Source organism: Xiphias gladius, chromosome 6 (assembly GCF_016859285.1).
Source record: "Xiphias gladius isolate SHS-SW01 ecotype Sanya breed wild chromosome 6, ASM1685928v1, whole genome shotgun sequence".
NCBI lineage: Eukaryota > Metazoa > Chordata > Actinopteri > Istiophoriformes > Xiphiidae > Xiphias > Xiphias gladius.
The window spans coordinates 22,888,293-22,910,899 of record NC_053405.1 but is presented as its reverse complement, the minus strand read 5'-3'; the positions used below and the strand labels follow the sequence as shown (position 1 = coordinate 22,910,899).

The window sequence follows — 22,607 nt, the reverse complement described above, 5'->3', positions numbered from 1 at the left end:
ACAGAGAGGTGACAGGGCTGTGGTTAGGACAGATATTAAAATTAATACAGCAGCCCTCCAGCATAGCAAGACGTGCTGAAGGAAAGTCTGCTGCCCTCTGCAAAAACAATACTAAAGAGACCCAGTCAGAGTTCAATCTTACAAAAAATTCACTTACTTAAGGCATGTAGTGTTAACATAGGAACTTAAACTCTCCAGCAAAGAAATACAGGATGAGAGGTTACTCATAGCGTACTTGTTATCACCTTAGCGCTTTGTTCAGTAATTCAACAGAGTAATTAATATTACACAACTGGCAATCCGAATGCTGCGTGACTTCATTGACATTACACCATTGGTCGGCCAGCCAAGTCTTGGTCTCCCCACTGGCCATTGCTCTTTTAAAATGAATTAGCAGTTTCAATTGTGTCAGTAGCGTTTACAGGCGGTGTTGCCAACTTAGCGCCTTTGTCGCCTACCAACTTTTCACACCCTTTTAGCATGTTTTCTTCACTAAGGTCCTAGCGACAAATCTAGCGACTTTTTGGATAAACCTTAGCTTCTTTCTGTAGTAGAAAGTTGCCAGTGTTGCCCTGAGATTGAGGTCAGGCTTTCCCTCCCCAGGCACACCTCTATGTGTCTCATTCAATTAACAACACGACAGTTGACAAAGTAAGTGAATGAAAAGATGTACAAATTCAAATTTACAAAAAGTCATGTGAGGTAGAATCTCCAGGCCTCTTTAACATTAGCATACAGAAGATCAGGATTGTGTCTCCTCTGGAAGTGCAGTCAATAACTAAGTGAAAGTGGGGAGAAGTCCCTGGAGATCACGAAGAAAGCACTGGGTTGCAAAGTCTGAGGTCTCGCAGTAAGAGTGGATGATGTCACATGCGGTTGCCGGGTTGGTACAGGGGATGATGTACCCAACAACCAAGATGGCTTGTGCGAACTCCCTGGGAATGTAGTATGGATGTAGCCCCAAGGCTAACAGCAATATCTGTTCTGCAGAAACATTCATTTTCCTGTCCGCCCGAACCTTCTGAAAGCCATTGATGGTAGCAATGGAATCCATACTATCTTCCTGTAACAATGTCCCTGAAAAACACATAACACTACACTCACAGAAAGTCCTTCCGATTCCTCACAAGGGCTGCTAGCTCGTCCATCTTACTGTCCATTGATCTCAAGTTACCAATGATGATGGAAGGGAGATACGCTCTTCTCCATCAGTCTCTGTTGTCTGGACTCAGCTCTCTTCTCTTGTTGCTTCATTGCTCCTCTGCATCTTCTGTGTATCCTCCTCCTGTTTTCTAAAGGCAGGTTTATAATTCTGCATAGGATCGACATAGAGCCTACGCCATAGCCAACGCAAATCACACCACCAAAATGCTAGTTGGTGGTGGGGTTTTCTATGCCACTGTGTTGAGTTTCCTTATTTACTTCAAACAACGGTGACTGAGTGGCTCATGTTGGAGTTGGAGCTAATAAATGTTGAACTGTTATTTTTTTTACTGAAATGACTGCAATGCAGAAAAGAGAGAAGACATCAGAGTAGTGGGTGTGTACGACCATTCAACCAATTGAGGAAGAAGGAGGGTGAGTTTTCTGTGCTTGTTGGCCACTGACAAGCCACAGTTGTTGTGGTAGTTACATTTCTAGGGAGGTACACATCAGGCTACGGCACAGGCTACAGCATGGGGTACGTGGTTACACCGTACCTAGGCAGTACCTACGGCGTTGATTCTATGCAGAAGTATAAACTGGCCTTTAGCTGTCACTTTGCTGCAGTTTGCGTTAATGTCTCACTGCATACAGTCATGGCTGTGCAAATTGGTGGTAAAATATGTCTAAATACCTGTTATCTCAGAATATTTCTACATCAGGACAGACTTTAGACAGAATTCATCAAGTCTAACCTCTATGCCACAGCGTAGTCTAACAGGTATTATCTTGGCTTTGAAAAGACCAGGACAGACAATGGAAAACAATCTCAGTAAGTTAATCGAGCAACACTGTCAAGCTCAAGTACTCTATCAGCAAGGTTGATATACCAATATAAATGTAGTCCTATATAATATTCAAGAGTGTCAAGAAAAACAGAAACACCTCTAGATTGCTATGCAATCAATACAAGTTCTTTATAAATGCTGTTTTTGTGAAAAATGTCATTTTTAGTTGTTAACACTCTAGTGATTTTTTTTAGGCTGTCATTTGTGACATATTGTAGATGTACAGGGTGTCTTTAATATTTTGATGATCAGTTCTGATCCCTGTATTACCAGCTGGCAATATATGCCATGGCAATGTATCTTTTAATTTGCCTCAAAATTATTTGAATTTTCTAAACATGTTTCACAGTTCTAGATTTGTCCCACACTACTGTTATATCTCAGACCCAGTCCCTAAATTAAAGTGATTAAAAAAAAAATGTAAAAGAAAAACTAACAAAATTCCAGGGGAAATACACAGAACAAGTTTATCAGAGCATTCCTCTTGTGTCAGTCATCGAAATCAGCAGAAACATCTGGTGTGATTACCTTGTCACTCCAGTTTTGGTGATTTTCTCAGTTCAACTGAGAGATTACTAGGGATGTCTCACTCACATTTTCTTCACCCCAATCCCAATATTAATTATTTTGTTTATCTGCTGATACAGAGTCCAATATGATACTTAAATATTAATACATTTACCTAAATGTTGATTAAATAGGTATCTGACACACTGAAATTACTGCTGTAACTACTACATTGGACACATCTCATTTTTCATGACTGATTTGATCCAAATACTGCAGGTCCTGATTCAAAACTATTAAGATTATAATCTTATTATTATAAACAATCTTTGGCTGAGTGCAGACATCGGCATCAGAGGACACTTTAACCAGACGACAGGAAGGGCACATTGATAGCGAGGGAGATGCACTAATTGGTTAATGGAAAGACGTGCAGGAACGTGGTACATGACGTAAATTAGACGTTTTAATTTATCTCAGGTCACGCTGGTGCTGGAGAGGATAGATTAAATAGCATGGCACAACAGCAGTTGCTATGAAGTAGATGAACAGACTTTAACCATTATTGAAGAGAAGCAACGGGAGGTGGCTGAAAGGGCGGAAAAGAGACAAAGGAGGGCTGAGGTACAAAGACAACAAATGAAAACACTCAATCCAGGTGAGTGTGACAGTGGGTGAACTCAGACACTTCCTGTATTATATGTTTCTGTATCATAGTTTAAAGCTTCATAATAGTTGCGCAGCAACTGAAGAGTTCTGCAGATAAGTACTAAGCATTCATTAACTGACATTTAACTGTAATTGCTCCATTAATCAAGCCAACAATGACAGATGTCATATAATAGAAAGTGGATTTATCAGTAAATATACGCATAATCTATTAATAGATAAATAAAAAATAAATTAATTTATTTTTATTTATCCTTTCTAACAACTGTCAAATTTATTTCTAAATTCCATTGTTTATTTATATACTCATTATCCAATTATCAACCCATCTATGTATTATTATTTAATTGTTTATCAATACATTTTCATGTGAATCACGCTTTGATTTTAATAATTTTTATTGTATTATTAAATAATAATTACTTATCCTCTGATAATTTAAGAAGGTATTTTGATATTTTGTGTCATGCCCATGACGGCCTCCTACAGTCATAGTCTCTTTCGATGCAAATGCAAGTGTTTGACAGAGAATAGTGGAGATATCTCATGTCTGTCCTTCAACATTTTAACTTTGGTCCTATTTTTTGATCATGGAATCAAACTTTAAGTAATTCTCTCATGCCTATAGTTATAACATCAAACAATAATGTGTCTCTTACTTGAAAAAAAAAGACATGGTTGCCCCACCTCATCTGCCCCATTTGCTCCTGCATTTGAGCCCCTCCTTCCCTTGTAATATCATTAAATGCAAATTACATTTTACTTTATTTGCATAATCCAGTGACTTTATTTTCACCACTATTATCACTTCTAAAAGAGTTTGGTCACTTTTTGGACTGTATCATAAACTGCTCAAAGTCATAAATAATGCCTATTTTCAAAGTCAATGACAAGCAGTTAAAAGTTTAAAATTTTTCTCTTATTTTGGGGTTAAATACTTGGGAATTCGTGTATCTAATCAGGTTGAAGATAAATAAACTAAATCTGTCTCTATGAAATTAGACATCGGATGACTTAAAAATAATTTGTTTCCTGTTTCTTTGATGGTCAGTGTCCTGTCTGGCCACTCTGTACCATTCAAAAGCTGTCACGGTGTCTGCTAATTCATAACATTCATGCTGTTCCTTATCTTGGCGCAACCTCTCTTTCATTCCGGAGTCACTCTCAGATGCCCTGCAGTAACGCTGTGCTTTCCACCATCACCTACATCACCTGACTCCCACACCTGTTCTTCATTCCCTCATTGACCCTGCAGTATATATAGTAAATATATGGCCCACTTCCACTAAATCCCTACCAGATTGTGCTATTGTGCCTCCCTGCCTTAGCGTTCCAGCCTTTTGCTGCCTGATTTCTTGCTTGTCTGTTTTGGGCCCTGGCCTGCCCCTTGGAGTCAGCCTTTGCCTTTCCCTTTCCAATCTATTATTCTTTGTGTATTTTTGCCTGTTTTCTATAGACTTGCATGATTCAACAGTGGTCTGTCTCAGTCATGCTTTTGAGTCCTTACGTGCCTACTGAGTCATCAAGTCCTTACCTGCCTACTGGATCATCTCTCCCCTCAGCCCCTCCCTTATAGCCAGCCAGATAAAGCTGGCTGGCTATAAGGGAGGGGCTGGGAGGCTTTACCCTACCAGTCATGTGCTTTCTGCGTACAACTGCATTAACAGTCACCTTGAACACAAATTCTGCCTGGGTCGTTTGTCTGCATTTTGGGTCCTTTGAAACTTAGGAACTGATCTGCATAGACCTGCTAGATGCCGACTGTCTCATAAGTGCGTCTTGATGGCATGAACAACAGCGGAGTAACTTTGCCTAGACTCTCCAGGATTTGTCTGACCATCACAAAGGAGTGCGCAGCAGCGTTATGCAGAGGTCATGGGAGCTGTCAATCAACCTTCAGCCAGAATCTGCTTCTACAGCACCCGCTGCAGCTCCCAATCAAGCCACCAACAATGCTGTCTCTGTGGTTCATGTGATTTACTTGCCTCCACCAGAGTGCTTCTCAGATGACCCTGCTTTCTTCCGTTCCTTCCTTTCTCAGTGTGCATTGGTCTTTGAGCTCGTATTACCTATGTCATAACCTCACTTGCAGGCAAGGCCTCTTGCTTTCTCTCTTTACTGAAGAAATGAAAGAGGTGTTCAGACACTTTTCACAACAGTCTCTCAAACTAGATTGAAGATGAGCTTGTCTCCTAGGACTTGCCATCCCACTGGGACTCACTCATATCCCTAGCTAGAAAGGTAGTCACCATCATGAACAACGCAAAGAAAAGGGGGCTTTTTCTCTGAAGACTCGGAAGACTTTGGTTTCTGGCCACCTATGTCCTCTTGTCCAACAAAAAACCAGGCTTGCTGGTGAAAGAGGGGGTCCTGGTGAGCAGCAAGTCTTTCTGCTTGACCTCTCGGAATTCCAATTAAAGTCACCTTATTTCTTCAAGACTAGTCTTTTTCAGTGTCAGCTTCATTGATTCAGGGGCTGATGAGTTTCATTGATTCATTCCCTGCACACTGCAACTTTACTCTATGGTAACCTCTAAGGCTCTAGTTTTTGATGTGGAGGAAATGGGTGTTTGTAGTATTTTTAGCGGTGGACAAAATATGGTAAACTCCTTTCATTATAATGCAGTATAATATAATATTGCCACAAAGTACAGCTCTAAACAGAGAACTGGATCTACTTAAAGCAATTAAGATATTTTGCAGCCCCCCCCCCAAAAAAAACAAGTATTTGTAAGTCTTTCAATTTTCTCTTGTCACTCGTTACATTTTCTATTTCAGTTGCATATTTTTATCACAAACCACACAGCACAAGTGATAATGGGAGGGCATGAGTCATTCTCAGCTTATTTTGTTGACCTTTTTCTTGTAGCTTCTAAAAATGTTTCAGGTTTTGTCTGTTATTTTTTCAGACCATGTCTCACAAATGAGTAGGATGAATAAAGTCAAAAATAACTGCCACAAAAACCTCGAGGGGCGACACAAGCACACGTTTACCAGAGGATTCCTTTTGTGTCAGTCATCTAAAGCAACGGAGACATCTGGTGTGAGAACCTTGTCACTTTAGATTTGGTGACTTCCTCACTTCACTGACAGATTGCATTCTCCTCCTCAGTTTGAGGAAATTTTCTGACTTCCCTGTATGAAAGTTTCTACAACAATTTCATCATAACAAAATGCATTATCATCTAAGGAAGCTGTTTCACAAAGTTATTTTGTTAAAATACCATTCTTTATTTATATATCAAGTTTCCCTTTGCTCTTCAGAGGAGAAATAGAGCACTACCATGCCAGAGGTCAGACTCATCCGGATCAGAGGGAGATTGGGTGGTACGAGTTCGTCTGGCAACATCATACTAAGAAAATGAAGGATTGAGTGTGGCTGAACCAGAACAGCTCAGTCTGAAGTGAGACATGAAGCAGTGGAGGGCAGGAAGCTCACTGTGGTCAATGCTCCAGGATAGAGCAGCTCTGTCTCCCTCACATAGATCCCACAGGGGGACAAAGGTTTAAACTTAAGAAGTCGAGGTGTCTGCATTGACCACAGGTTTTTCTCCTTGTAATCCCATTAGAGTCAGCTTTCTCTGTGGAGCAGAGGAGGACCATTGAGGAGCACATGAAGCTCCTGTTGGGGGTTTCCTTGGGGAGAAGACAATAGAGCAGCACACAGAGCAAGGGAGATGCACTGAGTTGTTAATAGAAAGGTGCAGAAACAGATACCACGTTTAATAACAACAGAAAAAGTAACTTACCTCAGGTCACGCTGGTGCTGCAGAAGATAGATAAAATAGCGTGGCACAACAACGTTAGTTACTATGAGATAGATGAACAGACTTTTACCATTGTTAAAGAGAAGCAATGAGAGGTGGCTGAAAGGGCCGAAAAGAGACCAAGGAGGGCTGAGGAACAAAGACATCAAATGAAAACAGTCATTCCAGGTGAGTGTGACAGTGGGTGCACGCAAACAGGCACTTCCTGTGTTATGTATGCATTGTCTACAGGTTTAAAGGGATAGTTTGACATTTTGCGAAATGCACTTACTTCCTTTCTTGTTGAGAGTTAGACGAGAAGATCGATATATCGCTCACATGTCAGGATGCTAAATATGAAGCTACAGCCAGCAGCCAGTTAGTTTAGAACAAAGACTGGATAGGGGGAACAGCTAGCCTGGCTCTGTCTGAAGGTAACAAAATCCAGCTACCAGATCCTCTAAAAGGTCACTAATGAAGACTTTATATCTCGTTCATTTAATCTGTACAAACACTGATTCTAAAAACAACAATTTGCCTTTAACCAGTGACTTCATGGAGGGTCCGCTGGTTGTCGGGCAAATGTTTCTGGCCAAGAAATGTAAGTGAAACGGCAAATTGATCTTTTTCAACCATTTTTGTAGGGGTTAAACAAATAAGGAACAACGTGTTAAACAGTGATCTTTACAGGTGCTGGTAATTGAATTTTGTTACCTTTAGAGCCAAGCTAGCTGTTTCCTCCTGTTTCCAGACTTTATGCTCAGGTAAGATGCCTGCTGGCTCCAGCTTCAAATCAAATTTTCATGCAGAAATTGAAAAAACATAGTTCCCATAATGTCGGACTATTGCTTTCAGCAATACATATGAGGAAGACCTGAAGAGTCTTATAGACAGAAACTAAACATTTATTGAGTGACATTTAATTGGATATTGTAGAAAATATGAGGAACTGATGTACAGCATGTTTCTGTGCCCTCCTGGGCCCCACGTCTTCCTAGTGGCAATAGATGCAGATGCGTCTTTCAATGCCAAACACTTACGTGGCGCGACAACACACGTGGACCTTCTTGGGAGAGGAGTGCGGAGACACACTATGGTAGTTTTCACCAGAGGAGACTGGCTGGGAACACACACCATAGTGGTGAGGGAGGGGCCTTACATTCTCTAGTTGAACAATGTGAAAACAGATATTATGTCATTGATAACAAGAATACCGATGTTTGTACTCAAATCAGAGTTGCTGGAGAAAATCATCGGGACTGTAGCTGGAAATAGTTGTGACCATTTTGTCCGTGATGAGCAGATATTTAGGACAAATGAAGCAAGAAGAAGAAGAGTGGAAGGAAGAGCAAGAATGAGGGAAAGTCAAGTCAAGGCCAAAAGAAAAACTCTCAGAGGTACAGTGTGGTTCAGAGTCATCTAGCATTGGTGTCACAAGTAAATTAACCAAGCATTGTCAGAGCTGTCTCCACACCCTGGCAGAGAACAGATAGCAGGGGCGGACAAAATTACAGAAATGCAATGCAACGGCACTGTATTGCATACCAAGCTGGTGAAACTCATAATGTTCAGCTTTTGTTGCGACTGTTAGAAGTGATCGATGGGCATTTCTAATGCCATAGTGTTTTAAAGATTAATCCCATTTCAGTGTCAGGCAACTAGCCAATATATGGTCTTATATTTTTTTCAGCCAATGTTATCTCACCACATGTATATTAGTGACTGCATAAATATCACCAGAAAAGTAAGAAGAAACTGTAGTATACACTGAAGTGGACACAACTTAAATGGAATAGATTGTATGTTGATGTAGAATATGTACAGGGTTGTACAGTGTATGTAAAATGTTGGGCATCTAGAATCTGAATTCGTCACTGCCCACAAGGAAATACCAAGGTCAGCACGGCAGGGATTGGGGAGTGACGATAAGAAGCCCCCCCCCGCAGGGAATGTAGACTCAAGAGCCGGCAGGTGGATGCTGGGGTGGAGATGAGGCTTAAAAAACGCTACATAAACAGCAGCTGCAGCTGTAGTAGCAGGACATGTCTGTATAGCTTTCAGTTTTTTTTAAATCCGAAATATCTGTATTTATCATATCGGTTGGACTCACTATAATCCTTAAGATTTATATTATATTAAACCCCATTTTTGATACTATTTACAGTGTGGCCCGGATTTTTTCAGAACTTTCTGGAATTGTCTCTCTAACAATTTTCATCATTATTGTCAAAAACTGAACATTGCAAGATTTACCAAATTGTTATTCAGACGTTCAGTACATGTATGAACAATTTTTAACGCCAAATCTTCAAAGTGAAATGAATCACTGACTGAATCAGTAGCTTTTAGCAGTGGAACTTCATTTGTAATTTTGAGCAGGTGACTCGCTTGTCTACCGACTTTTGATAATCTGATTTACACCAGTTTTTTCTGAACTGTAGTTTTATTAAATCTGTTAACTATAACCTGAATCAATAGTTCCTACAGTCTTAACAGAGACTGACCATTATGACACCACTGTTCATTTGTATTATGTGTGCAGCAAGTGATTCTGTCTTTCACCCTGTAATGACAATTGTTTTCTTCTCAGATTCCAGAAATGCGTTACAGGAGCTGAGGACAGGGATGTTTGGTCAGAAGAAATCTGGAAAGAGTAGAACAGGAAATAACCACTTGCATAAAGAAGTGTTTCCCACTTGTCAGAATGAGCACTCTCAGGTGTGGATGGGGCAGTTGCTGGCAGAAGGATCACAGTGATCGACACCCTGGGCTGTTGGCTCCCGCTTCACTGAAGAGATGGACAAATAAAACTGCCGGAGGTCTTTCACTGAGCCAATTAGGGGTCCATGCTGTAATGCTGAGCGTTCCCTTGGATCTGACGTTCAGAGAGGTTCAGCAGGTCGCCCTGGAAGAATACATGAACCTTTTTCTATGCCAGCGTGGGGAAACACACAATGGTTCTGTTCACATACGGAGACAAACCAGCTGATAAATCTGTAGAGGAGCACATTGAAAGGAAGCATAATGCTCTACACTGGTTTAGTAGACAAGTGTGAGAAAAAGCACGATGTCACGAATAATATGAAGAAAACTGATGAGTCCGGTCACTGAGCTAATTGAGAAGATAGAGGAAATGGTGGCAGGGAACAGCGGCCGGCTATTCTACAGGAAGGACATCCACCTGAGAATTGACGAGAAGTTCAGCAGGAGGCAGATCAAACAAGTGCTGAAGCAGCAACTGCAGCGGGAGCAGAAGAGGAGAGAGCTGGAGCTGATGATGCGCTTCAAGGAAAAACTACTTGACCTGCAAGCTGCGATTAGGGGAAGTGTGACCAGCACTAAATCCAAATCACTGAGTGAGTATTAGGCTTTGATGGGGATGATTTACTTGTTTTCCTTCCAACAAAATAGAATTGCTTTAATCTTTTGTTTTGATGATCCTTGTTATTTGGTGACATGACCAAAATCAAAGCCAGGGATATTGGTCAGAGGAAGAAGGATGGAAATGAGGAGGAGGAAAAAATAGATGTGAAAATCAGCCAGGAAATTGAAAAGCTGGATGAAGACATACTGAGATCCAAGATCTTTTTCAGAGCAGCAAGGAGTGCTAACTTTTGACTGTATGTAAAAATCATAATATTATCTCCAGCTTTCACAATAATACTGAGCATGACCATAGTCAAATTTAGTTTTTGTGTCATTTCCAGTGAAAGAAGACAGTCCAGCACCATCAATCGCCGAGTCTTTGCCAGACAGGAAAAAAATCCACCAGCCATTTTGACAAAGCTCTGGGCTGCCTCTCTACACTTCAGATTGGCACCTGACCCTCAAATTCTCTCGGACATCAGAGTACAGATCCGTGCTACCACGTGACAACTTGGACCTGGACACAGAAGCTGATATTCCTCAATGAATAGTCTCAATAGACTGATGTAATAGAAAATGCATCCTAGCAGAGCAGAACTGATTTACACTCAGGGAATTTCAGTGGTGTAAGGAAAGGGCAGGCCTGTGTGAAACATCATGGAAGAATGAATATCATGTAATAGTATGATACGAGGGTAGCGGTGGCCTAAAAGTTAGAGAAGTGAGCTTGTGACTGAACAGCTCAGTCAGTGGTAAACAAAGTTTCTGAATCTGACTTACATGGAGAGAGAGACTTTTTTTTACTGTTATGCAGCCTTATTGTTATTGGCCAGAGAAAGTAATTCAGTGTGAAGGGAAGACAATATGGAAACTGTCTCACTGGATCTGTATTCGTGTGGAAGCTACAGTATTTCCCCACTGAGGTGATAATAATTTATCACATAATATTTGTTTTTTGTTTTTTTCTGTTTTTCAAAATGAAAGATTCAATCTTTGCAATTTAATGTCATAGTGCATTTGGGGTTTTCCACAAACTAACTAAAACTCACTAAATAAATAAGGAAATGAGGCATGGAGTCAAGTTCAGCGGTAATAAAAAAAAAAAAAAAAAATCATGGTCCTCATGATGGTTACTTCATCAGACGGGTAAAACAAATTGTTGTTTAAAGTGTCAGTCAAACTGCTGGGTAATAAAAAAAGATATATTTAGGTGCATCTTCATTAAACTCAGTGTGATGTGATGGAGAAGCTTTGCCCTTTCGTCTCAGATCTAAATATCTATTTCCGATGACAAACCCACCTGAGCCAACAAATCAACACTGTCTCACTGAATTTGTATGTAAACACAAGACTGTTCTGAAACTACCTCAAACATTAATTTCCCCTTTGTGTGCTGCATTTTTTTATTGTATATTATAAAAAACATTATCAAACGTTATATACGCCGACAGTCCTCTGTGATATTGGCTGACATATCAGCTCTATAAATGTATCAGTCTGGGTCCAGCTTTAACACAGAGAGCTCTGCTGTACTAGGGTGAGAAACGCCAACGTTTTCAAACCTTCGATTTGCAGACATTTTTAACCAAACCGCCACAAATTGGCCATTAATTTTTTGTTGCTGTAGGTTTGCGCAACATTTTGCAAACACGCAGATGCCTGCCTGCGTGCGTGCGTGTGTGTGTGTGTGTGTGTGTGCGTGTGTACCACATCTACACAATTCTCACCGGGGTTTAGGGAAATTCGTGTAACTTCTGTCAAAACATAGTTCAGAGACTGAAGACAAACCGATTTTTAGCTAAAGCGACTCACTCTTACCGAGGGCTTTCTAGCGGACACGAAGCCCTTGTCATCTCATTTCCATCTTTTCAGGGAGTCTTAGCGGGATTTAACACCTGAACCACGAACTCACGTTAAAACATATCTGTCCACGTACCAGCAGACTGTGTCCGGTTGTTCGTTTAACCGCAGCTCTGTACATGTCTAGGCTGCTGTTTAGTGTTTTCTCCGCTAGAGAGCTCCAAACCACCGCGGCTATCGGCAGACGAATCTCCGTGACGCAGTTTTCAAGGGCCGGAAGAGAAAAATTGTAGTCGTTAGAAATAGTGATAGTGACATGACGAATCAAACTGCACTGTGAGAAACATACAGCGAGCCGCGTAGAAAACCAGGTGCGTGTTTTATGTGATAAGTAGCGTGGCGCTCAGTGTTTACCTGTGATCGAAATGCAGTTGCTATCGCAGGTTTGCTGTTATTCTGTGCTGCTTTGAATGGAGTGTGAATGAGGCGAGCCCAGCGTCGCTTGCTGACAACGGAGCTAACTAGCAAGCTAACTTCAGACTCAGGCTGTTTGTGTGCAGTGTTTTTGACTTTACCGAGGACTGGATCCACACGTACTGACAATGACCTAGCGGCTGAGCTCATAGCATTGGCGTGTCATAACTTTTGTGTCAGTCTGTCAGCTCTCTTTGCATCTGTGTCGTGTAACCGTTACCAGGCCTAATCCTGAATATCCTCCTTCATGTGCCAGTGTAAACAGATTTTTGGAGAAGTCTCTTTTCACAAACAGAAAGGATGGTAAGAAATGTATCATTTACTCATTTGCGTTTGAAATGTAGGCCTATCCACTGCATTGATACAATGTACATATTGTAAATGGAGTAATTAATGATTTATACTAACCTTTTAGCAGCAGAGTAAACTGTACCCCCCCCCCTCTTTTTTTTCTTTTTTTTGGCTTTTGACAGCATGGACGAGTGAAAATTAAATCTACAGCCCAGCAGGAGGAGGAGAAAAGAAAGGAGCGAGAGAAGAAACTGAAGATATACGTGGCTGCACGAGATGCCTGTTTTTCTAAGGTCTGTTAGAAAGACGCACCATTTAAATGATCGGTCCGGTGATATTCTGTATTTCTGTCATTGTCATCAAATCAAGCAAAAACATCAAAGCCAACAATGAACTGATCCTACTAACCAGTGTTGTCGGCGTAGTTAAAGCCTGATACAGCTTACCACCACACCATTGGTCTGACTGACATGTTCCTTCGTTGCAATGGACACGGGCACTGTGGTTTGTTTTGATTCAATCCCATATACATCATCCTGCTGCTGTTAATACCCACTAGGGCACCACATGGATATTAGTCCGTCTCTGGGAGTAGTCCCCAACAAATGCATTACTTACTCCTGTTTGAGTAATGTTTTCCGAAAATTACAGTGCCCAGATGTTTTAGGAAATTACTGAGCCTTTTTAAAAAGGAGAATCATATACCTTTGACGTGTGGGAACAAATGGGCTTAGGGATGAGTGCAACAGAGAGGGTAGGGAAGTAATAAAGTATGGAGGGACACACAAACACGTTGTCGGTTTTAGTCTTTTAATGGGGTTTTTTTAAGTTAAGAAAAACATAGACTGACACCAGTCATATCCTTTAAATGTCAGTCTTTAAGCTATATATGAGAGTTAAAGCACAGTGTGTAACCTAAATGCCATACTCATCATTTAATGTATAGTTTCATCCACTGAGCAGTGCCTGTTAATCAGGTTCAGCTTTGTTTTGTTCTAGTGCTCATATCTATTATGTCCTTTTCCTGTGTCTGTCTGCCTGTCTACCACTCTGTTTGTTTACCTCACACTCCTCACTTTCATCTGTATGACAGAGGAAGGAGGGTATTTGGGATGACGAGGCTCTCCAGCTGACCCAGCAGCTGCTATCATCCAATCCTGACTTTGCAACCCTCTGGAATTACAGGAGAGAGATCCTAATGCACCTGGAGACAGTGAAGTAAATTAATTAAGTTATTTTGTCACTTGTAGATTTCAGAGTGTAACATTTATAAGATTAGATTTGACAGGAGAATAGTGGTTTTGTTTCTTGATGTCCGCTCCAGGGACGAGGATGAAGTGCAAAAGATTTATGAGGCTGAGCTGTCATTTTTGGAGTCCTGCCTGAAGGTGAACCCAAAGTCCTATGGAAGCTGGCACCACCGAGGCTGGGTTTCAGCCCGCTTGCCCCGACCGGATTGGGCCAGAGAGCTGAGCCTGTGTGATCGCTGCCTCAGCCTGGATGACCGCAACTGTGAGTAATGGAGTAGAAAAAAGAAAAACCAAGCAAAGGGTGCATGTGGAGACATTGTTTTGTCTGTTTATCCAGAGACAGTACATCCCTGACCTATTTTCATGATTTAATTAAGCTTTGTTGCACCTTACTCTCCTGTTCCGACCAGTCCATTGCTGGGATTATCGCAGGATGGTTGTGAAGATATCTGGTGTGCCTGTGGATCAGGAGTTGGAGTTCACTGATCGTCTTATCGGCTCCAACTTTTCCAACTACTCCAGCTGGCACTACCGCAGCACCCTGCTGCCGCTTCTCCACCCGGAGTCCCCTGAGCCCCCGTCACCGTGCCGTAAGCCACCCCAGACCTCCCCTCCACCTTCTCCGCAAACTCATTCCCATCGCGTCTGTGAAGAGCAGTTACTCAAAGGTAAGCCTAACAACAACTCAACACATAAATGACCTGGTTGTGTTGTCGGCAATACCCTATATAATGTGGGCAGTCTGAGGCTTTACACTGACTGCAAATAGCAGCACTTTGCCACTCAACACATTCAGGATCTAACTATAGCCTTTTTTTTTTCTTTTTTCTTTTTTAGAATATGAGCTTGTACAGAATGCTTTCTTCACCGACCCCAACGACCAGAGTGCTTGGTTCTACTACCGGTGGTTGCTAGGTAGAGGTATGTTTGTCTGTATCTGTGTGTATATTCACAAATATGTATGAAAGTACACACCAGTTTTCCTGTGCATGCAGATATTTGCTGTACTTGATCAGGTTCATTTATCAAACGTTACTTGCACAATCCTAAAGTCTCTGTCTTTTGAACAGCGGAACGTGAAGAGATGATAAGCTGTGTGTATGTCAGTCGGGATGAGGAGAGAGTAGCTGTAGCCTTCTCCCGGCCGGTTAATGTGAGCGTGTTTATTTATTCTCATAAAGTAAAGCATTCTCAATTTCACAATTTTTTTTTTTTTTTTAATACAGTTGGTCACATACGTTACCATTGCGTTCACTTTTGAAAACTCTACACACAGTTTTCTCACTTCATACAAACCTCAGGATCAACTCTGGTACCGGAACACTGACAACATTTTGTCTCCCAACAAAGAAACTTGGTCACTCGTAACATGACATGAAAAACACTAGCCACCAGTCGGATTACAATATGTGTCACTATGTAGATTTTGCTTTTTATTTTTCATAAACTAAGAGTAGCCTCTTTTTACTGCCTGTATTCTGCTGGCTTATGGTTTATATTACAGTATTTCCTAATCTACAGTAATTCCAGCAATATAGAACAAACGTGTATATTCACTATGAATACATGTATATGACAACTACAGATATTGATATACAGCTGTGTTAGTCAACCTTGTCTTCTGTCTTGCCCCCTTTTCTGCCTGGCAGTCTTTCATATGGCCCAGGTAGTAGCATTAGCATTTTTATTTTATTTTTTTATTTATTTTTTTTTTTTTAGACGTAGATGTAGCAAATTGCAGTCAAAATTTATGCAAACGCTATATTCGGTTATGAATGTCAATTTAGGAGTTTTTAAAATAGTAAGTAAACATGCAAAATGGAACATTTCAAAGACAAAACAATTCTCGAATTTGAATTGGGAAGATGAGGTCAAAGCCATGAAAAGTGATCCACAGATTATACGACATTAGGTCTCATGCAAGAAGTATTTGTAGGATGAGATTTGTTCTTGTTCTTGCTTGCGCGATTGATTTTAAAAGAACTTGTGGCATTCACCAATTTTCTTGTATTTACAGTTTTCTTTTAGGTGCAAATGAGTCAAGCGAATGGTCCAGATTGATCATGCAAATCATGAACAGTAGCCTGTGAAAGCTTAATGCAGAATTACTGTTCTGTTTACCAGGCTCATCATCATGGGATGCCAATTTACTGAGAGGCTAGTAGATTTTTAGATTTTATGACCTTGGTGTATAGTCCAGCACATAAACTTCTAAATTAGGGCATTTGCTTGGAAAAATGTATTTCCCCACACTCAGCTGCCACTTTATGCATGTCACATCACCGACTGTGGGTTATAATATTATCCCATCTAATATTGTTGTGACTGTCACATGACCGCCTCTAATATTAGTCATGGACTGTTTTGTTTTTATTTACTCTTTGGTATTTTTGTGAATGAAACTTGCACAAACTTGAACAGGTCACTTTTTATATGGCAATTTCAGGGGTGTTGATTATACTAATCTCAGGAACGCACACCTCCTCATGAACAGGTGGCACTCCAAAGACAAGTAGGAGAGGTTTAGTATAAGAATACGAAAACGTTCTTGCATGAGGCCCAATGTTGGCTGCTGTGCTGACTGTGTGAAGAGTTCGAAAAACAACAAAAAATAGTGTAATGTCCATGTAGTACTCTGCTTTGCACAGTGACCTTTCTTCCCGCCTTTTGTCTGTCAGGCGCAGTCGGTCGGCCTGCTCCTGGTCCTTGACGGTCAGCCCCAGAGAGTGGAGTGGAGGAGTGTCCACCCGCGATTTAAACACAGCCCTGTCTGGGTATCCTTTTCCTTTGTGGCTCAAAATTGACAGGTTACCCAACAGACATTAATGTTGACTGTCACTAGGATACTAGTTTAACATTCTGTTCTCGTCATTTTACACATACCACGTGCCGATAAGGCGCTGTGGTATGTGCACCGAGAGAGAGAGTTTCATCACAAAACTTTGATCAATCTACAGGAGTGGACTGTTATCGTTGCCTCTACGACATTAGCGAGACTTCCTGTCTTGTCTTGTCGAGGCATAGTGACACAGAGGACACCAAGTGTAGTCAGAAAGACAGTTGACGTAGATGCATTTTCGGAGGAATCTGTTGTTCCAAAGTGTTGATCAGCAGGGCACTGAATTCAGCTGCAGCAGTGCTGCTTTGTATCGGACCTCACAGGAGTAGCTTCCCTTGGCGGGGAGCCTGCAGTCGTTCCAAAATGTTGACATTCGTGTTTGAAAAACATCAGTGATTCTATTTTCAAAAAGTGATGTTTTTTTTTTTTTTGTTTTGTTTTTTTTTAAAGATTATTTAAAACATTTAATATGGAATAGTGGGTTTTCAATATTTTGAATAAACAATCACAACTCAAGGTCCATTCACTAGCACTACTATCACATGGTCTTCGTCGTTGGATACAGTTTGCTCAGTTGTGATGGAAATTGATCCGTTGACATGAAAGCTCAATAGCTGTTATGATTTCCTCCCTTCATTCATAGGGAATGTTATTCATGGAATTCTGAATGTTCATTCAGAATTCCATGTTAATAGTTATTTTATTTCCAGATGTGACTGTGGCCAGACACTTGTCAGTGGTGTTCACTCACTCAGGGACTGTAGGTGAACACTGTGTGAGGAAGTTGCATCAACCTGCAGACCGCCTTAAACTTTACTGAATCAGACAGATGACTCTTCCCTTTGGCTTTATTTTGCTCTTTGCTTCAGTTTTGTTTAAGACAAAGACAAAAAGGTCTGTTTAAGACAAAACTGAATTTTTTAGTGTTCACTGATGATGTTTAACTAGTATGTGCAAATCTCAATTAATTTATTAAAGCCTACTTTTTCTAAATTAGTGTTAGGCATTCCATCAAGGATGTTATAATTTAGTCACGCTGCCCTGCTCTACTAGTCTGCTTTACTGGCACTGGAAAAGAGCCATGGATTTAACGCGTACACTCATGCTGTTCGTTTTGTTAAAGGTGGGGAATTTATGTCGGAATGAAACTCCTTTTTGCGTGTGGAATAAATAATCTTGATTTTGTCCTTTTTTTTTTTTTTTAACCTTAACACTATCTCAGATTTGTGATCTTCCTCCTGGAACAATAAGTGACATCACCAACGAACACAATCTGACCGTGCACTGGACTGAAAAACACACTCACAGAGACTGTGCTCTTTACACAGGTGATACATAAAGTGTGTCTTTGCATGTCATGCTCTGTCACTGTCTGGATGATCAATATATATTTCCTCAAGCTTCATTATGGTTTTCTAACTTCCTCAGGTCGGACTGAGAGTTATTGTCGTGACTCTGCTACGGATCAGGAACTTTTCAGGTAATATCTTGGCACAATAGCAGCACATTGTGTAGTTGTTTTTTTTTGTTTGTTTGTTTTAAAAAAAATTTTTTTAAGGAGTAAGAACTGAGTGCTGCTGTTTCTCTATAGGAGTGAACTCTCAGTAGAGAAGACCTCTGTGTTACAGTCGGAACTACAGTCATGCAATCAGCTACAAGAACTGGAGCCGCTCAATAAGTGTAAGCACTTTTAGATTCATTAGACAGAAATTTCTCCACATTCTTTACAGAGTGAGATCGTCAACTTCACAAATAAGTACATAATACTTCAATTTATTTATTGCTGATCATGATGTTTTCATGTAGCCACTGAACCACTTTCGTTGCCTTGGCAGGGTGCTTACTGACCATTATCCTCCTGATGAGGGCACTAGACCCTCTGGGATATGAAAAGGAAACACTTGCTCATTTCCAAACACTGAAAGTGAGTAGCAGCCATATATAGTCTATGCTGCAGCCCAAAAAAAAAGGCAGAGATCACTGACTGAATTCTCTCATTTTCTCCCTCAGAAAGTGGATTCCATGCGCTCTGCTTATTACAGTGACTTGTGCAGCAAATTTATGATTGAAAACACCATCCTGAAAATGGAGTATGCTGAAGTACGCGTCTTCAGCATTTCTGACAGGGTTGGTTGCAAATTACGACAAGAAATCATATTTGCTTATCTTGAATCCAATCTGCTATTTAGGGAAGTTCTGAAAAGTCATTCCTCCTGTTTTTTTGTAACAGAACCTGACCACCTTATGCCATCTGGACCAGCTGCTATTGGTCACCCATATCAATCTGTCTTCTAATCAGCTGCAGCGGTTGCCTCCACAGTTCGCTATGTTGCAGTGCCTAGAGGTGATAAAGCTGCAATTCTAATCCAGTTGTGTCTCTTACATGGACAGTGTTTATTTTCTTCTTTTGTGTGTCCCACTGTTGATAGACAACAGCAGCAAAGATAAATATTGATTCATTTTTTTTCTGCAATTAAATGACTTCCTCACGCTTGCAGGTCTTGGAGGCTGATAACAACTCCATAGAAAATCTGGAGGGACTGTATCACCTTCCCAGACTGGAGGAAGTCCTCTTGAGAAATAACAGTATCCTTAAATCAGACACTCTTATTCATTAGTCTGCCTGTTGGAGAATGTCCTGTTCTGGATCTGTGTCAATCCTGCAGCACCAGTCTCATAGGGATCAGTTTATATTATATCTCTATACTCCTCTCGCAGTGTACTAGGGACTTGAGAAATGTGTGAATGAGCTCTGAATGTTGAAGGCTCAACACTGCAAAACAAGATATTTCTGTAACACAATACATAGACATCTTTGACATAGTGTCAACAATGTTATTACTTCACATTCCGTTGATAATCTTAGTTTTAATTGAATATTTATTTGGGAATTTTTAAAACTTTAATACTTACATGTATACCCTTTTAATAACACATCATCTACACAGACTCCAACCCCTTCGTGCTTCACTTCCCCTGATGCACTTGAGAGCAATTATGCAGCTGAGGCTTTGTTCAGTTTTTGTTGTTTTTTTGTTTTTTTTTCAGTATATACCTGTCTAATGTAAATTTAGGCTTCCATTTTTTTTGTATTTAGAAAAATTAATCCATATCTCAGTGTCTCAGCGACACTGGATCTTACTTTTACACTAGTGTTGGGAATATCTGAGTCATATCTCCTTCTATTCAGTGCTACTAATGTTACTCACCACAGCACACAGGAAGTCTTTTTCATTAACCCAAATGCACAGAAATCTCTACACTGGCAGATCTTCAGCCGCTGGCTTCCTGCCCCAAGCTGAAGCACCTCGATCTCCGTGGCAACCCTGTCACTCAGACGGCCAACATCGAGTCGGAGTTAGCAGAGCTGCTGCCCTCAGTCACAGATCTCCTGCTCTGATCAGACGGAGGGCAGAAATTACTGCCACCATCGTCCAATTGTTTAATAGTCCTTCACTTTCCTATTGTGTTTGTTTGTGATAGAGCAAGTGGGCATTTTGTGACTCTATTTGTTCCACTTGTTTGGCACAATGTCAATCACAGCAACCCCAGAGGGTCCAAAAGCCTGGTTCTTCAGAGCATATGTCAGAAACCTCTCTAACACCTTCAGTGAACTGTCTAGATTTATGTGTGTGTGAGTGCTTAATAACCAATGTTGCTTTTCTTCTATTGTGTGTGCGTACAGATTTCCTTAATACAACGCACCCAAATGCATGCAGAAACACTGATAATGGAGTAAATTGACTGTATGGATTGGCGTGCAGCAATGCTGGCTTATTGCTTCTGTAAGCTTTAAAACGATTGAATTAGAAAAAAAGCTTACAACGGATCATCAGATCATCACATAGTTCTCATGCGCATTTTTTTTTTTTAAAGGTTGTGTAAAGCATTTAATATATGACCATATACTGTTGCACAGTATGTCACAGATCCAGTAATAAAACAGCACACATTGTGTCACTGCCTTCCAATAAGCTTCTTTTGTGGTTTTTCTATGGTGAAAGAAAAAATAATAATAATAAATATCAAAAGATCTGCCAAAGCCACCAGGAGTGTGTCACCTAATTCAGCCTTTAGTTACACCACTATCTATTTGATAGATTAGACTGCGATATATCAGTTGGATGTTTCCTTTACTGTGATGTCATGGCATTTTCAAATGGGAAACCTTGTTCCTTGGGAGTGTCTAAGCTAACAAACTGAAGTCAAATGGAACACGAAAAATACCACACCTTTCAACTCATAACATAAAAGAATAAACAACATAAAAATAATTCCACTTTCAGTTTCTCCCACATCTTTTAATTGATTAGGAAAGAGATTAGGGAGGCCATACTAACTGTGTCATGTCATATCAGAGTTATAGTAATTACGAGTTTCCGACCTGTAAATGGCATTCACATCAACTTACAAGTTGTAATTAAAAAGCTTTGATATACATTTAGATACACAAGTATTTGGACAGTGACGCAATTTTTGTAATTTTGCCTTTGTTCACTACCATGATGGATTTGAAATGAAGCCGTCAAGATGTGATTGAAGTGTAGACTTTGAGCTTTAATTCAAAGGGTTTTCACAAAAATAGTATATAGTCCTTTTTTTTTGTTTTCAGAGGCTGAAAAGTATCCGGACAAACCAACGTAATTATAAATATCAGGATTATTTTTAATACTTGGATGAAAACCCTTGCGGTCAATGACTGCCTGAAGTCTGGAAACCATGGACGTCACCACATGCTGAGTTTCCTCCCTTGAGATGCTTGGCCAGGCCTTTATTGCAGCCACCTTCAGTTGCTGCTGCTTTTTTGTGGGTCTTTCTGTCTTCAGATTTGTCTTCAGTAAACGAAAAGCATGTTCAGTTCGATGGAGAAGAAGAATATTCCATTTCTTTGCCTCGAGGGGCTCTTGGGTTGCTTTCACAGTATGTTTTGCGTCATTATCCATCTGTACTGTGAAGCACCGTTCTGTCATTTTGCAGCATTTGGCCAAATCTGAGCAGATAGTTGAGCCCTATACACTTCAGAATTCATCCTGCTACTTTTATCAGTTGTCAGATTATCAATAAACACCAGTGACCCAGTTCCATTGGCAGCCATACATGCCCATGCCCATGTTTGCCAGATGATGTGGTTGCTTTGGATCATGAGTCGCTCCTTTCCTTCTCCATACTCTTCTCTTCCCATCATTCTGGTACAAGTTGATCAAGATTTCATCTGTCCGAAGAATCTTGTTTCAGAACTGGGCAGGCTTTTTTAGAGGGTTTCTGGCAAAGTCTAATCTGGCCTTTCTGTTCTTGAGTGTTACCAGTGGTTTGCACCTTGTGGTAAACCCTCTGTATTTACATTCATGAAGGCGAATCTTGATTGTAGACTTTGACAATGATACGCCTGCCTCCTTCCAGTTCTTGACCTGATTAGATGTTGTGAAGGGGTTTTTCTTCAACAAGGAAAGAATTCTGTGATCATCCACTTCAGTCTTCTTCCCCTGGTCTTCCAGGTCTTTTAACGTTGCTAAACTTGCCAGTTCACTCCTCCTTTTTAAGAACTTACCAGATTGTTGATTTAGCCACTCCTAAAGTTTCTGCCCTCTGTCTGATTGGTTTGTTTAGTTTTTTTACAGCCTAATGATGCCCTTCTTCATTTACATCAACACGTCTTTGGATCGCATATTGAGAG

At 40.6% G+C, this 22,607-nt stretch overlaps 1 protein-coding gene and 1 pseudogene across 3 annotated transcripts; both read left to right on the top strand.

Moving 5' to 3' along the window:
* The first annotated feature begins 5,031 nt into the window (after positions 1 to 5,031).
* LOC120790767 lies at positions 5,032 to 10,531 on the top strand (annotated as a pseudogene).
* Positions 10,532 to 12,278: 1,747 nt separating this feature from the next.
* Positions 12,279 to 20,915, top strand: rabggta (Rab geranylgeranyltransferase subunit alpha). Of its 3 annotated transcripts, none has more exons than XM_040129477.1 (18): positions 12,279 to 12,450; positions 12,810 to 12,856; positions 13,027 to 13,137; positions 13,938 to 14,062; positions 14,169 to 14,356; positions 14,505 to 14,762; positions 14,932 to 15,015; positions 15,165 to 15,247; positions 16,773 to 16,868; positions 18,156 to 18,261; positions 18,362 to 18,413; positions 18,525 to 18,613; positions 18,769 to 18,857; positions 18,944 to 19,060; positions 19,164 to 19,277; positions 19,432 to 19,519; positions 20,185 to 20,294; positions 20,345 to 20,915. In XM_040129477.1, exons 2-18 carry the CDS (start codon positions 12,854 to 12,856, stop codon positions 20,411 to 20,413), a joined length of 1,782 nt encoding a protein of 593 aa, XP_039985411.1. In that variant the 5' UTR covers positions 12,279 to 12,450; positions 12,810 to 12,853; the 3' UTR covers positions 20,414 to 20,915. The 3 variants fall into 3 exon arrangements, with proteins under 3 accessions (XP_039985411.1, XP_039985412.1, XP_039985413.1); XM_040129478.1 differs by having other exon boundaries at positions 12,777 to 12,856; XM_040129479.1 differs by having other exon boundaries at positions 12,280 to 12,450; positions 20,185 to 20,914.
* Positions 20,916 to 22,607: the final 1,692 nt, after the last annotated feature.

Coding starts and splice junctions, on each gene's coding strand:
- rabggta (XM_040129477.1), top strand. Junction 16,869..18,155: donor TTAAACACAGCCCTGTCTGG/GTATCCTTTTCC, acceptor ACACTATCTCAG/ATTTGTGATCTTCCTCCTGG. Junction 18,262..18,361: donor AGACTGTGCTCTTTACACAG/GTGATACATAAA, acceptor TAACTTCCTCAG/GTCGGACTGAGAGTTATTGT.